The sequence below is a fragment of the Bemisia tabaci genome, chromosome 3 (genome assembly GCF_918797505.1).
Source record: "Bemisia tabaci chromosome 3, PGI_BMITA_v3".
NCBI classification, from domain to species: domain Eukaryota; kingdom Metazoa; phylum Arthropoda; class Insecta; order Hemiptera; family Aleyrodidae; genus Bemisia; species Bemisia tabaci.
Window position 1 is genome coordinate 24,935,252 of NC_092795.1, and position 15,123 is coordinate 24,950,374.

The 15,123-nt window shown below is 35.0% G+C and overlaps 2 protein-coding genes across 3 annotated transcripts; one reads left to right on the plus strand and one right to left on the minus strand.

The window, feature by feature from the left end:
* Window positions 1–1,004: 1,004 nt before the first annotated feature.
* On the minus strand, window positions 1,005–6,613 carry LOC109031025 (uncharacterized). Of its 2 annotated transcripts, XM_072298058.1 has the most exons (5): window positions 5,989–6,612; window positions 4,573–4,680; window positions 3,389–3,431; window positions 2,101–2,166; window positions 1,005–1,366 (listed from the first exon to the last, which is right to left on the minus strand). In XM_072298058.1, exons 1-5 carry the CDS (start codon window positions 6,439–6,441, stop codon window positions 1,023–1,025), a joined length of 1,014 nt encoding a protein of 337 aa, XP_072154159.1. In that variant the 5' UTR covers window positions 6,442–6,612; the 3' UTR covers window positions 1,005–1,022. The 2 variants fall into 2 exon arrangements, with proteins under 2 accessions (XP_072154159.1, XP_072154160.1); XM_072298059.1 differs by lacking the exon at window positions 2,101–2,166 and having other exon boundaries at window positions 5,989–6,613.
* Window positions 6,614–6,711: 98 nt separating this feature from the next.
* crim (QVR superfamily protein crim) lies at window positions 6,712–15,010 on the plus strand. Its single transcript, XM_019042302.2, has 4 exons — window positions 6,712–6,870; window positions 8,584–8,718; window positions 9,611–9,764; window positions 11,852–15,010. Exons 1-4 carry the CDS (start codon window positions 6,819–6,821, stop codon window positions 11,985–11,987), a joined length of 477 nt encoding a protein of 158 aa, XP_018897847.1. The 5' UTR covers window positions 6,712–6,818; the 3' UTR covers window positions 11,988–15,010.
* The last annotated feature ends 113 nt before the right edge of the window (window positions 15,011–15,123 follow it).

Sequence of the window (15,123 nt, forward strand, 5' to 3'; positions counted from 1 at the left end):
AAGGAGATTGAACCACTATCATGAATAGGAAATTTCCCAGAATATTCTTAACATAGAGAAGATAAAATAACCGAAGTTTTAAAAAATAACTTCTGATAGTTTTCTCTTTAGAAAATTAAGTATGATATGAAATCTGAAACGTCGCAAACCAAGATATGCATTTTGGCAGTTTCAAGATTGACATGTATTTATCATCAAGACTAAAATCGGAAGGAGAGAAATTATATGAAAAAATTAGAATCATTGCAGGAATTGGCATGAAAAATCTGACAGGGGTTTCCATGGTTTCTTCATTTTTCAAATCCCGGACTTGTCCTTAACTTATCCTGAATTTTTCAGGCTCAAAAATGTCCAAATTCTCTGACTTTACCTGACTTTGAATAAAACTTCCGCTTGGATTTTTCCTTTGATTGCAATGACTTTTACAGGACTATGGATGATATTTTCAATTACAGAGATTTAAACTGCGGGAAAATTTTTTTCAAGTTATTCACACTCTCTTGAAAATCATTGGTTGGAATTGCAAGGTCAATGCACAATTTGCAAAATTCTCTTGACTTTTCCTACAAATTCTCTGTCTCTTTCAGATTGCCCTTAATTCCTTGACTACCCCAAACCATTCAGATACTCTGGACAGCCAGAAATTTGTCTGTACAAGCTCATAAAATGTTCAGGATCTAACAAGGAAACTGAAAGGACAAAGTGAATATTCCAAAAAGATTATTCACATAAAATTACTCTTTCTTCAAACAAGTATATCCATAGTGTAAATCAAATGTCATGGATAGGATCTGAGTAAACCATGAAAATTTTCTTAAATCAAACCAACCGCAAAAAAGTGCATGGATCTACCTTAAAAGGTAACACTTAATGCAAACATTATCTTTCTCACTTTTATAACAAACAAATAGTGTGAGAACTAAATTCATCTCTGAAAAAAAAAAATACAGAGCCACATCAAACTTCACCAACCCTGACTAAAAATTTCTAATAGAAAGAAAACTGGCGTTACATTAGCCGACTCACTTGGCGATGAGACCTCGAATCAGCAATTCTTGTTCGTCAGAGGCTATTTTCTTTCCTAGGATCAAAGTCCAGTTTTTCAATGTGATGGCGTTGTCTTCGGAGATGCGTTTTTGAGAGGTGGTCCGATTCACTGTGCTGTTCATAGTGCTGTTCATTATTTTGTTCATCGTGAGATTCTGCGTAATGGGAGACGTTTTGACAGACTCCTTCAGTGGTGAAGATTTTGCAACAGGAATTGGGGGTTGCTCCGAAGATCTTTTGAGATCAACAACTGGGTTTAGCTGAGATTGGGCTGGGTTTGCTGGGCGAGCAAAAGAAAATTCTCCACCCTTCTGAGATCCTGAAAGGTAATAAGTTAAGTTACACTTCTACTTATTTTGGCAAAGGAAAATTCTCAAAAAATATCCTCACTGAGTTAAGTAAAAATCCGTACCCTTCAATCTCTGCATTCAAATCCTACGGTGAAAATATTGGTCTTAGAAGAAAAAACAGGGCACAAGTTAATTAGAAAGTTAGAAAAAAACACTCAACTGACTGGTGGTAAGACTAGGTTTGAACATGGATCAATATTTGATGGGTAACAGTTAATCGAGCATGGAAGGTATCACACTTGAACTCACTACTGGAGTAAAATGATGGACAGTTTTTAATGGTGACCCTTTCACTGATGACTACTGGGTGTTATGAAAATATGAACCAATGGGTTAATTGAGGAGCTTGGAGGACAAGGCGCATGAGTGCAGTTTTTGATAAAATTGAGATATTAATGATTTCAAGTAAAATATCTTAATGCATATTATAATTCACTCGAAATTGCAATTTTTAAGCATCAAAAAGTCAGCTTGAACTTTCTTTCCACTGTAGGAATCCATGCACATTCAACTTCTAACACGTATTTCTCGAAATAACAAAAACTGTACTAATGCACTTTGTTCTCCACGTCCCTTGATTATTTCTACATCATTGTGTATCTCAAAGAGTTAACATATTTTAAAATTCTTCAACTAAGTAGTTGATTAAGATGACCAAGCACCAAAATATTTGACAAACTACAATGCATGCAAAAACTTATGCCTCCAACGTTTGAAAGAGGATTCTGCATGGACTGAGAGTACCTTCCAACTTGCGAAGAGTCTGATCCTGAGCAAAAAAATTAAAGTTCCATAAACACTTGCTTAGTTTTCATAAATCAATTTCATGAAAAAATCGCCCGGGCAGCGCAAGAACAGTTGCTTTTACTTAGTCGAAAAAAAGTTAAGCAGTACCACTCATCAGCGGCCCAATTTTGCAATATTTTGGAGCCGATTGTAATGGAAAAAATTAAAATGACCCAACCGGTTCATAAATCTGGGATTCTTCTATCCCTTGGATTATGTAGTAATTTTCCTTTCTGATGTGAAAAAATTACTGCAAGCAATTATAGCTTAGCACACAAATCACTTTCGCCCTTCCCTATATGCCAATATGGTCTTTACCTCTAGATTCACATATTTTAAAAAGAACTCTCTACCCTTTAGAGCAATGACAAAGAATACTAAGATTTAGTTATTCCAGACCGACTTAAACCAAGAAGATTCTTTGATTACAAAATTCATATTGAATTTGTAACTATTTATTCATTATTATGAAAGGTGTCAAATTTAGACTGAAATTCTTCAATGGCTTTTTAAAAAACATGCAATATTATGTTACAACATAATAGAGCTGTTACAAGATCCAAGAATTGCCACAAAAATAGGTATTACAAAGGGAAATTTTGATGAGAGGCACATTTCCAGCCTAACCTAACCTAACCTGATAAAAAATTGCTTCTTGGACTGAAACATAAGCTGAAAGTTGATGCCATAAAAAAGGATGTTTCTTATTGGCTTGAAGCTTGCAACCTAATATAAAAAGACAACTAACTAATGGTTTCAACTACCTTGAATCCCATGCAACATAACCACCATAGAGATTCAGATCACAAACAAACAATTTCTTCTAGACAAAATGAAAGAAAAAAAAAACAAATAAATATTTACTTAAAACCCCGAGTTTACTGCAAGCTTGATCAAGATACCTAAATTTTCTTTTCAATGAAGATCTGAGAGTGAATAAACAGTCAAGGTTGAAAGGATACACAGTGGTTAATTCCTCTTGTAATATTATGTTATCTGTTGGCGCGATATTTTTTCTGTTAGAAACAAGACTGACTTTTCATCTACTTCTAGAGTTTTATTTTCCAAGTGAAAGATAAGATGAAAAACAGCAAAATGCGAGCACACTCATTTTTTATGCATTTTCCGAAAATGAATTTTAAAAAAGTTGCGCAACAGCCCCATTCAAAGTACTTGATAAACTAAGATGCATGAAAAAAAGTTACCTCTGACCGACAAATTACAATTAATTGTGGAATTCATCATGCTCTGTAACAGAGAGAGAAATGATTTAAAAAAAATTAGTTAGGAGAGAGCTCAACAATTTAACAACGCATGAGCTGAATCAGTGAGTTTAAAAACATCTCAATTAAGAGAAAAAACAAACAAAATAACTAACAAAACTGACTACATTCAGGGTTTTTCAAGGGTTTCAGAATGTTTTTGATGTAATAGAGACAATAGAGACTCTAACTGGCAATGGGTCAGTTGCGCTAGTCACAGAATTGAGTTTAAATGGCTTGAGCTTATGGATCAGCAAGAGTAAACATAATCTGTCTGAACACCAAATTTCTATTTCCGTAATTAACATAGTTCTCGTCTATCACACATAAGGTATGACATCATATGGGTTTCTCCAACCATGGTTTCATCTGTGTTTTACGTCAAGCAGTCATTGCAAATGTGTGGATTACTGATAGATGAAACCAAGGTGAACAAAATCACTGTATGCTCTTCGGCATTGGATGATATCATACGCTGTGATTTTTAATCAGCAATGTGTCCGTAAAAATTGACATAAAAGTTGGCATTTGAATAGATTTCATAATTTTTGCCAATCTATAAGTACACTTAAACTATCAAAACCGAATATGTGACTGGTGCAACTGCCCCTTTGGAGAGAACATTTAGACCTTCTTGGACTAATATGGGCATAACTCAATATTCTAACGATGTGCTACTTTTGAATTGATCGAATTTCTTTGATGTAAACCTTGTGTAAGGTCTGCAAATGTATTCTAAAATATAAAAAAAAAAATCTAATATAGAAAACGTTAGTATCAAAAACTAAGTATTTTTGAGTGGAATACAAACCGCGCAATATTGGTTAGTAGAACACCGAAAAACGGATTGTATGATCCAAAATGAAATAATACCTAGAAACATTTGATGAATCATCAAGGAAGAAATGAGTGAATGAATCTTATTCATTTTGATTCAAGTTATTTGTACTTAATTTCACAATAAAGAACTACTATTTCTGGTTCATCCATAGGACACCTATCTGCTCAGGGAAACTTACGACACATATATTGTTTCTAAAATTAACCAGAAATAGTACATCTTCATAGGAAAATGTAGTCTATTTGATGAAGTGCAAAGAGTGACGATTCAAAAGTGACACACTTACAGTTTGCATGAAAAGCTCATTCATTGATGGATCATGGGCACTCATAACGAAGTGGCGGATACTTGAAAGCTTCTTCATGATGAAGTTGTAGTAGATTTCAGCTTTTGCCTAAAAGAGAGGTTTCAAATAAAAAAAAGATAGAAAAATAAACACACTTGGTTGGCAAAAGTGAAAAATTGAATAGAAATAACACAGCAATTGCAAAAATACATGTTTATACAAACTATTGGAATAAAAATTGAATAAAATAGATAGTAAGAACTTGTAATTAATTCAAGGTAATGCAGAAAAATACTTGGTCATGTACACAGCAGAAAAATCTTGATGCAAAATCTACATTTAAGCCCTAGGAAATGTTCTTATTTTCGGAATTTCTTCATCTCCTGGTATTTTCAAACAACGATGGGATAGAGGTTCAAAGTTGAAAACCTCTTTGGAGGACTTTGCCTCCTAACTTTTTCATAAATCAAGATGACAACATGCAGTTACCTAGCACACGCCACTAACAAATTAAATAAGCTTCTGAACAAGTGTATATGATGCATACTTGTCTCCTCTAAAAATTACAATTTACACTAAATAAGTTTACGCACTTTCAGGACTGGAAAGAGAATCAGTTGCTTTCAGTTTGGCATTGCGAGTAAATTCAAGAACCATGGACCTTCTTTCGCACACTAAGTTGCGCCAACTTCTTGGGCAAGGACTCTAACTTTGAGTTAAGATAGGTATGCTGGAGTTGAGTACAATCGTTCACAAGTTTACTTAAATTAAAAGTTAGTTGTGCAAATCATGTGCCTATATCTTATTTTGTTAAAAGAATGTGAGAATTTTAAAAAATTGTGTAAAAAAATACCGAACTTAATTGGCTAAAATGTACATAGTATACAAAAATAGATAACGTTGCTTAAAGGTATCATCGGCTAAGTTGTCATATGTTCACTTTCCGTTTGCAAGTGACCGCAATGGCATCAAATGGCGACCGAGGGTTGACCACAACTTATCCGTGAGCAATACCACTGCCGCCATGGTTCACCCTTAACCTCTATTGGATAATTGCAATGCAGTCGCTTGCAAATGAAAAGTAGACAAATGCTAAATTCGCTTCATTTTCTCTACAAAATAGCTTACGAGGACTAATCCCATTCAGTTTACAGCTTATCATCCGTGAGAAGGGCAACGCACATCCCCTGTAATCCAAATTACTTCCATCTGTGACATCTGGAGAGTAATTTTCTGTTTCCCCAATTTTCCTCTTGGATCTTTCCATTTCTCTCACTACCTTATTTTAAAGCCCAAACAGATTTAGGTGCTGCCATTGATCACACCCATATACCGTGTAATCTCTCATTCCCTTGAAAAATGTAATTTGACTGGTGACACCTCTAAAATGAAACTGAGTGATAAAAGGTAACTCACAGGGATATGTTTCTCTATTTCTTGACAAGCGCTCTGTGTTTCCATTAGCACTTCTTTCTTCTTTCTCTGATGGTAATGGTAATCCACTGGTTTTGGGGGCAGTTTGAAAATTGGCTCTGGTTGACTGAAGTTCTGGGTTTGGCAGCTGAAGTTGCCATTTGGCATGTTGTCATCACGGTTAACTTGATTCAGGTTGAAACTTGTAGGTTGAGACTGCTGATTAGCTTCCATTTGACCTGACTGACAACTAAAATTACTTTCAGAGACATTATCAGTAACAACTTCATTCGGAATTGGATTATCTGTTTGGAGCCGGCTCGTGACGTTTTTGAGAAATTTTGCTTCCAAATTTGCCGGCCTGGAATTTTCCTTCGCAGCCATCGCCTCTCTCAAAGCAGCATCTGGATCAAACAGATCAAATCTGAGGATATCTTGCAGCATATCCTCTGCCATTATGAAGTAGTTAAAAACTTACAGAAAGATATCACTTACAATAATAGCCTCCATACTCTATGCTCCAAAGTGGGAAAAAGGGGAAACAAAAGGTGGGAAAGATACATATAACATACTTGACTTTATATAACACTATCATTCATGTCATCAAGGTGTCATCAAATCAAAAGTATAGTAACCTCACAAAACCTTTCGTCTGCACAATTCCCGCCAAATTCTGTGATGTGATCCGAGATGACGTCAAGAAAGATTTTCAAGATGGTCCACGGCTGGACAGCCCCTCCACTCACTTCTTCCACCGAGGCGATTGTGATGTAAACATAAACACCATACAAACGTTATTTCAAAAGTTCTACAGTAATTTTTAAGTTAAAACTATGAAGTATCTAGGCATTTCTCTTGGGATATTTTTATCTCTCATCGCAGAAGGTATCTTTATTCATAATCTAAAAATTAAATCCTTTTATTCGAGTCATACTTTGCACGAAATTGTCGCATAACCTCTTAGGGGGTGTGGTCTGGTATTCAGGATTTTAGCTTTATTTGCATGGTATTGCACCAAAATTTATGATATCATCCCCCTATTTCTTTGCTGTTTCTTTCTCTCATCGAGCAGAGCTAAAATGTGCTGTCGAAGTAAACCTGTCTGATTCCGTTTGGTTTTTCCGTTTCCAAATGCAACCCAATGGTCCCATCAACCTCCTGAGATCGTTAAGCGTTTGGTAGAAACGTTAGACCTCATATGTAAACAAGCAAGTCATTGGGTAATTTTAACGGAATCCAACAATGCTGACTGTTTGGAAACGGGTAATTCCGTTTCCAAACAGTCCCCAACAGTATACCTCGACAATGCATCTCTGCTCTAAAATTCTAGATTGCCCGATAGTTGAAAAGAGGTCTAATGGAGTCTGTCCTTATTAGGGAAAATTAAGATCTGTCTTGCGTTGCTAGAGCCCGTCTCAGATTACCTTTCCTCTTTTGCTGTATGTGCAGGAAAGGGAAATTCATACAACAACAGTGGTAAAGTAATCTGAGACAGGCTCTAGAATCTTGGTCTATTTTGCAATTTTCTCTTCAGTGGGGCTCTATGTATCCACGAACTGCATTGTCCTGGTAATCAACAGTTTGAAGTGGTGCAACAGGGTTTGAAGAGGAAATGTTTTGCTATCTGACGTTAACTTGGTGGCTTGAAGCTAAGATTGCACTTAACCATCAACAATTTATCACCTTCTGGCCAAAGTATGACAAACGCCACTTTGCCAACTTTTCAGGAGACACAGAAAACTGACTTGCGACCGCATAAGATGGAGTTTAGGCTTGAAACTTTGAATACTGATCCAGCACAACCTCCTGCCTTGAATTTTAATAAAATTCTAGTTTGTCTTAGAAACTAATAACCTTGATTTTTTTTCCAAAAAACGAGGACTGTAAAGGTGATTCGTCAAGCTCTCTTACGCACTCAAATTGGCATGTGATACATCACATGTCAGTTTTATGCCTTCAGAGAAGTTTACAAATCACTTTAACACTGAGTTCAACAATTGAATTTCAGTAATAAATAATATTTCAATCCAGGACTGAAATCTTTGAGGATCGACAGGGCAGTTTCTTATAAATCCTCTAAGTTTACTTTCTTGGGTATTTTAACACTATCATTAGGTACTTACAACCAAGTTGACTAACTGTAAGTAAAGCGGATAATAATCACTTAGTTCACAATGATGGTTCATCAGTAGTTGTCATAAATGCCATTAATATTCATTCAGATAAATTTGCAAGTATCATCACTGCAATTTATGACCCTTATACATTTGTTTTTAAATTTAGTCTTAACTGGTTTCCTGCATTTTTCATTTTATTTTTAAGTATTACCGAATTTTGGTGCTGAAAGCCTTCTTTTGTTTTAATTTTTCCTTGAGTTTCATGGTCAAGAAAAGGAGAATGAGGTTTGTAAATTACCACAATTACAAGTAATTGGCAGAACATTTAAACTGATTCTGAACAGCCAACTTGCATTGATTTTGGTTCCCCCTGCAAACAGGTCATTTGTGTTTTTTGGAGCCAATTTTAGCCTATAAATTTGTTTGATACCTACTTTGATTCCATCTCTCATTTGTAATATTTTTCATTTATTTGCTGCAGGGCTCAGTCTTCTGTGCTACCAATGTGTGTCAACTCACCCAGGCTGTGGCACGCCATTCAAATGGGTTTGGTACCCATCAAAATCGTGTCCTGAAGAAAATGACGTTTGTGTAAAAATTATTGAGAAGAAAGGAGGTAATTCACTTTTTATTATTGCTATTTTTCCTGAATGTTAGAATGAATGTTCATTTGAGTTACAAAGCAAAAAAAACTTATCATCCTATTAAAATTTTGTAAAGACACCAGTATGTACAATTAGTAATTCTGAGCGTGCTGTGTGTCCCCCAGCCAATGGACTCCTGTCCATCGACCCACAGGATCAATTGCTTTGCGTTTGATGCACAACTCGCTTTTCAAGCTGCTCTAAGTAGGCAGGGTCCTAAAATCAGGCAATAAACTTAAATTGAATTAATGATTGGATCATAGAATCCATGCTAAACATGTTTATGCTCTCTCAGAATGTATCAGAAGACCTGCCATCTTGATTCCTGCATTTACACTCAATGCTAAACTGAAGACAGCTGATGTTATCCTTTATTTCCTGGTTCAATTAGTTTGGACTGAAAGTCCAAAAACCTAGCTTTTATTGGTGATGAATTTGTAACTGATTACTCTGTGCTTTGCTCTCTCAGTAACTGTTCCAAAAATTTTAAGTTACATCATTCTTCAGTTTATATTTTATCTGTTGGTCCATTCTGTCCCAGAACTCATGAGTTAGGGGATAATTGAATTAGTTAAAATGTTACGAACTTTCGAATCTTTAATTCAGATTTTAAATTCAACTAGGTACAATTGTTTAGTTAAAACTTGGCAAATTATTCTCGAAACTTGTTCTTTGTGTTGATTTTATATTTTTCCTCACTCGGCTACTCTATCACATAAATCAATGTGGGTATTCACACATGCTTGAATGTAACTCAAATATTACAACTACTATTATCAGATTATGACAAAGCAATCAGTGACCCATTTGTAATCATTTGTTTAAATTATTCACTGATTGATCTTGTCTGGGCAATGTTTTCAGTCACGGAAGTAATAACCAGAGATTGCTTGAGCTCTGTGGTTGGATTACGAACAGACATACCCGCTGACCGTTATGAAGGTTGCAGGCCTGCAGCTTTTGATCCTCGTCTGGCTAATTATGTCAATAACTCCATCAAAGAACTTGATATCAAAAGGTAGACCCAAAACTTGATATCTAAATTTCTCTCCCTCATGGAATGGACTTCATTTTGCATCAAGGAATAACTATTTCTCACTCATCTGTCAAAGCACCCATCTGCGTAGTGATGCTAATGGCATATATTAATGATTAAAGTGGGAAACCACATATTTCCTTTGCGGTGTCTCAAAATTTCCGCTCTTATTTTATCTTCTAGAATATTTTTATTTTAGAGAATCAAGGTAACTTTTTAACTTGAAATTTACACAGAATACTCAGCTAATAGAGTGTTAGGAAATGACCCGAATCCCCAGATAAAACCATCATTTTTTATGGGAAGTTGGGAACGTCGGGATGAGTTATGACTCGAGGCAAGAAATGCTGACTTTGAAGTGAAGTGTGCATGTGCGCTGCACACTTGCGCATTCTAGTCCAGGCCCCTGGTTTCAACTACCCGAGCAATCTAGTTTTGGTTGTTTTGTTTGCAAGCACAGAATGACTGATCTGCCGAGCTCACAAACGCTCATTTGAGCCTCCCCCCCCCCCCCTTGTCTTTCTAGTTGAGGTCCTGGTTGAGTGACGCTCTCTAATCAGAAAAACATTTTATCATTGGTCTGTCCAACTGAATTGAGTTTAGTGATTCTACCCCCCCCCCCCCCTTAGTCTCTTGCTGTTGACAGCCTTTCCAAGGGATACTCTCCTACCATCGCCTGTCTTCCCCAGGGACCCCTTTCCCCCTTTTTCTTGCTGGAGGCCCCCTTTCCTCAAGGAACATCCTAGCACATTTCAAGAGAAGAAAAATCAGAGAAGTTTTCAAGAAATCATGTTAAATCACTTTCCTCAAGAAAGTATAAAGTATTATGGGAAGTCTGCAACGTTGCAAACAACGATATTTGGTTTTGCTCCATGGCCATCAATATGTTGTTTCTAAACTGAACCGAAAGTAGCAGTTCCTAATTGCAAAATGTAGTCCAGCTGAGGGCTGATTTCTAAGCAAATTTTACACTGTTCTATTTCAGTGCAAGAGGAAGCCAACAGCAGATAGGTTATTGCATTTATTTATGTTTTTTAGTTTGCAAATTATTTAATTTGTTATAACAAAAGATGATCAAAAAGTACATCCAAAGTTTTTTGCAGATTCAATCTGTTAAAATTTTCTCGCGAAGGACTTCCGCAATACCAAGAAATTTGGTGCCTGCTAAATTTCTAGATTTTTTAACATAATGTTCCTTATGATCTTTCAAGTAAGATGAGCATTCAAAATCGAGATGAGATAATCGGGTCTAAAAAGTCCATTTTTCGGCAATTCTACCCGCGATATCATACAAAGATGTGGCTCCGTCACAGATCCGGAGCCTTTTGCCTTGAAACTGAGTCGACGTACCATCTCATCCCCCTGGCTGGTGAGAGATAAGGAAAAAGGAGTTCACTCCTATATTTTACCACATGACGGAGTCTGTAAAACTGCTGAAAAATGCAATTTTCAGACCTTGAGATTGGCACAAAGAATGAAGGATAGGTATTAAAAGCGCATCTTACTGAGGAGATAAAAAAATTTTGTATTTTAGCTAGTGCCAAGTTTCTTGGTATTGTGCGCACAGTCCTTTTTGCGCCATATGATGAGACTAACAAAGAGAACTTCCCAAGTGTAACCTGAATATTGAGTTGAAATTTTACCTCAAGCTACTGTACATCATTTTGAGGTTCTGGTATTTTTGAAAAGTCCTTGATTTTGAAATTTATTTTCAAGGCCTTTAAAGTGGTTGATGTTTTGGAAAGGCTCTTGAAAAGTGCTTAAATTTTACTCTTTACTAATTGTTAACGATCAATGCTTGTTTTCAAGGAATAGGAAGCATTTGATGTTTAATAGATTGTTTAACACAAAGACATCTTAAAGCCAATCGCGATCTACCTTCAAAGAGAAGTTAAAATAGAGGACTTAGTCTCACTTCATAAACAGAGGTTCTGAAAAGTGCTCAAAAACTCCACAAGTAATTCTTAGAAAGTGCTCAATTTTTCATTATTAAAGCTGCCTAAACTATGTTCATTTCAGTGATTGTACATTTATCATGGTTACTAATTGATGTTTTGTTTTCTCTGTAGGGATTACTATGACTCAACAACATGGTGTTTTTGTTACTTTGACCACTGGTGCAATTCATCATCGTCTGTAGTATCCTCGGTGTCTTTCATGACACTGTGTCTACTTCTAATTTACTTGAAGCAAATAGTTCTTTAAATATCCAAAAGTTGGATCTGATAAATGTTTTGATTTTTTCTGCACTGTTCCCATAAAAATCAAAGAGATCTGATGTCACCCTTCGACAGAACACTATCATGAAGCTTAGACTGCAAAAGAATCTCATTAAAGTTGATCCTCTTGAATCATCGATGCTAAAACGTTAATTTAAGTTCTTTTTTTACCTTTTTACTTCCACATACCATGTTAATATTCTTTTTATATCCTGTCAGTCTATGTTTGCCTTACCATGAAAGTGTCCTCTTCCATTATTTAAGGTGGATCTATTGTGGCATAAAATTATTTAGGGTAAATCTATAGCCGGAAGAAGCAAACAAAAGAAAAACCTAAAACACATATTGTGAAAATACTGGTTTCATCTCAAATTTTTGACAAAAAGGGGATTCATTATGACTAGATGTGCAATTTAGCTGTTTCTTTCTAAAAAATATATTTTTTAAACCCTAAATTGAAGCTAAAAGTGTGCAAACGTGGATATCAACTGTTTAACTCTACTAATAGAATGCAATTTATTTATGAAATCAATTCTTTGGAAAGACGTAGCTCAAGAGTTGTGTATTCAATCTGTTTTTTGCTAAAAATTTAAAGTAAAATCAGTAATTTTGCAAAATTAGTTTGATATCTTGACGTTGGTTGGCTTCTGATGTGGATTTATGAGTAATTTTGGGTTGATATTCTGATTCAGCCTCAGAACAACTGAAAAGTTGTGAAATTTTACCTTTTCACATTCCCTAATACCATTACAATAAAAGGCAAATCGTCCATATATCTGAATTTTATTATTTTTAGACAATGGTAAGCCCCTTATTTTTAAAAGAGCAGTTATTAATTTACTAAGTTTTTGTAAAATGAGACAATTAGTGGGGGAAACGAACAAGATGCACAAATTTATTTTAAGCTTTAAAAAAAATCCAACCTTTGCTCACAGTCAGTTATTCAAAAATCATTTTCATCCCAAAACTGGCTAATCCATTTTTTACCAGAAAAATTTTTTGAGCAAAATAGCACAGATGTAACTTTTTGAGATCCATCTCTAAATCGGACAACATTTAGCAATAAGGAGCTATCATTTCTGACTCATCTATAGAAGTACCCATCTGCATAGGGAAACTAACAACACATACGTTGTTTCTAACATGATTGCAAAATGTAGTTCAATTCATCTGAATTAGTAGTAATCATAATCTCAATCTATGTAGAAAACTATGACTGACGAAGTATTATCATACAAAATGAAAAGAAATGTAATATTATTATGAAAAGAACTATTCTATGGAGTTGGAAAAGAAGTGCTTGTGTGAAAGAGAAAGAATTCCTTTGGTAGGAGACTGTTTGCTCTAAGGCGTTAATCTATCTGATCTTTGAAAGTTTATTTTAACTCAGCTCTTTGTTTTGTGACTGAATTTGTAGTTGTATATAATGTAATTTATTTGTGAGATGTCCTGAAAAACCGTTCTTCACCTCTTGGAGGAACTTTGTTGCACAGTGAAAATAAGAAAAGAGAGTTGAACTTTAAATGTTTTCTTCGTTGTTTTTGAAGCCAAAATGTAAGAAGTACTTCAGCGAATGTTTAAAAAATTTCCCACTTACAATTTCATGACCAAAATACATTGAAATATGTAATCCTTAAATATATACTCATAAAATAATTAGGAGGGCTGAAAATAAATAAAAGATAAACGTTGCAAAGTACTGAATGTGTTCCTCCTCTTAAAATGGCCGTTTAATGTTTCAAACACAAATCCCTTTTGTACCCCCAGTTTCTTTAAGCTATATGTAGAATGGATCACTAGTACTAATACTGAATTGTATTTTGACTGTCGACCAAAATTGAGATCTGTCCAAGAGTTCTTACATTCAGCAATAACAGAGACTTTGTCCCACAAAATTGTGGTGAATGTGCCATCTAACACCATAGTACTCTCTACGGTTACCTTCAACTTGGGTTTATTAATTAGTAAAAGCACAAATTTTCTCCGGTTGTTCTAGCTACGTCACTGTCAAAAACTGTACGCATTAGCTTGGGGATGAAGTCAATAGCTGGGTTTCCTAAAGGGCGCTATGCCCATAATTATTGAATGGAGAAATATAGTGTTAGAACAGATCTATCTATTTTTGGTGTTTCTTTAAGTTTCCATCTCCAGATTACAATTATGTTTTTAATTAGCACAATTGACCCATCACCTCCTTAATGCAGTAGCAATGATCCAAATCATCTTTGGGAGAGTAAGGCGGTTTTTTTCAGAATGTGCCACATTAATTTATAATTCCTAAAAAAAATAATAAAATAAGTAAAGTAAAAAAAAAAAAACAAATACAATTTTAACTTGTTGCATGAATGTATATACTCACAAGATCAAACGACTGTTAATTCTACCCATTGAATTTCTCTCTTGTATAAGATGGTGATTAGTTCATTTGTATCATTGTGACTCCACTTAATTCTTTAAGAGAGCTGAGTACTCTTGTAAGGTTTAGTGTATGAGCACTAGTCATATAGACATAAAATGACTCATCATCAGCAATTGGTTATCTCTTATACTTGAGTCAAATTATGTTGCATTCCCTCAGTTTTAGTTATTCGGGAGAAAATGTTGACTCAAGTCTGAAAGGCAACCAGCTTGTGTCTACAGCCAAAGGAGGCGAAGATTCAGAGCGTGAAACTTTGCCCTTTACGCAATTTTCACCGAAATTTACGAAATTAATAAGATTAAGGCTCATCCTTTTGTACATTTTTCCACCTTGAGCAGCCAATTTAAAATTGTAAATATTGTTTCAAGTATTACGGAATCCGTCCATTTCACCTGTTCTTTTATTCATCCATTTCATTATTTTTACTGCTAAGTGCCTTTTTTAATGATTTTTTTTTAAAATTTTACCATCGTTCATAATTTATTTAAAGCATTTACAGCTTTGCTGCAATTCTGCAATCCTCTTATCCGTCCATTTCATTATTTGTACTGCTGAGTGTCTTTTTTAATAAATTTTTTTTAAAATTTTTTCATCATTTATAATTTATTAAAAACATTTCCAGCTTCACTGCAATCCTCTTTTCTCAAGTATGAATTACTAAAGTTTATTGCAGATTTTAGTTCTAAAACAAGTGTCTCACTAT

What these genes read in the sequence shown, in the direction of transcription:
- LOC109031025 (XM_072298058.1), bottom strand. Translation starts at nt 6,441, where the DNA reads ATGGCAGAGGATATGCTGCAAGATATCCTCAGATTTGATCTGTTTGAT. An exon ending in TTGTAATTTGTCGGTCAGAG is followed by an intron (nt 2,167 to 3,388) that starts GTAACTTTTTTT and finishes TTTTTTGCTCAG; the next exon opens with GATCAGACTCTTCGCAAGTT. An exon ending in TCCTCTTTCAAACGTTGGAG is followed by an intron (nt 1,367 to 2,100) that starts GCATAAGTTTTT and finishes ATTACCTTTCAG; the next exon opens with GATCTCAGAAGGGTGGAGAA.
- crim (XM_019042302.2), top strand. Translation starts at nt 6,819, where the DNA reads ATGAAGTATCTAGGCATTTCTCTTGGGATATTTTTATCTCTCATCGCA. An exon ending in TTTATCTCTCATCGCAGAAG is followed by an intron (nt 6,871 to 8,583) that starts GTATCTTTATTC and finishes TATTTGCTGCAG; the next exon opens with GGCTCAGTCTTCTGTGCTAC. An exon ending in AATTATTGAGAAGAAAGGAG is followed by an intron (nt 8,719 to 9,610) that starts GTAATTCACTTT and finishes CAATGTTTTCAG; the next exon opens with TCACGGAAGTAATAACCAGA.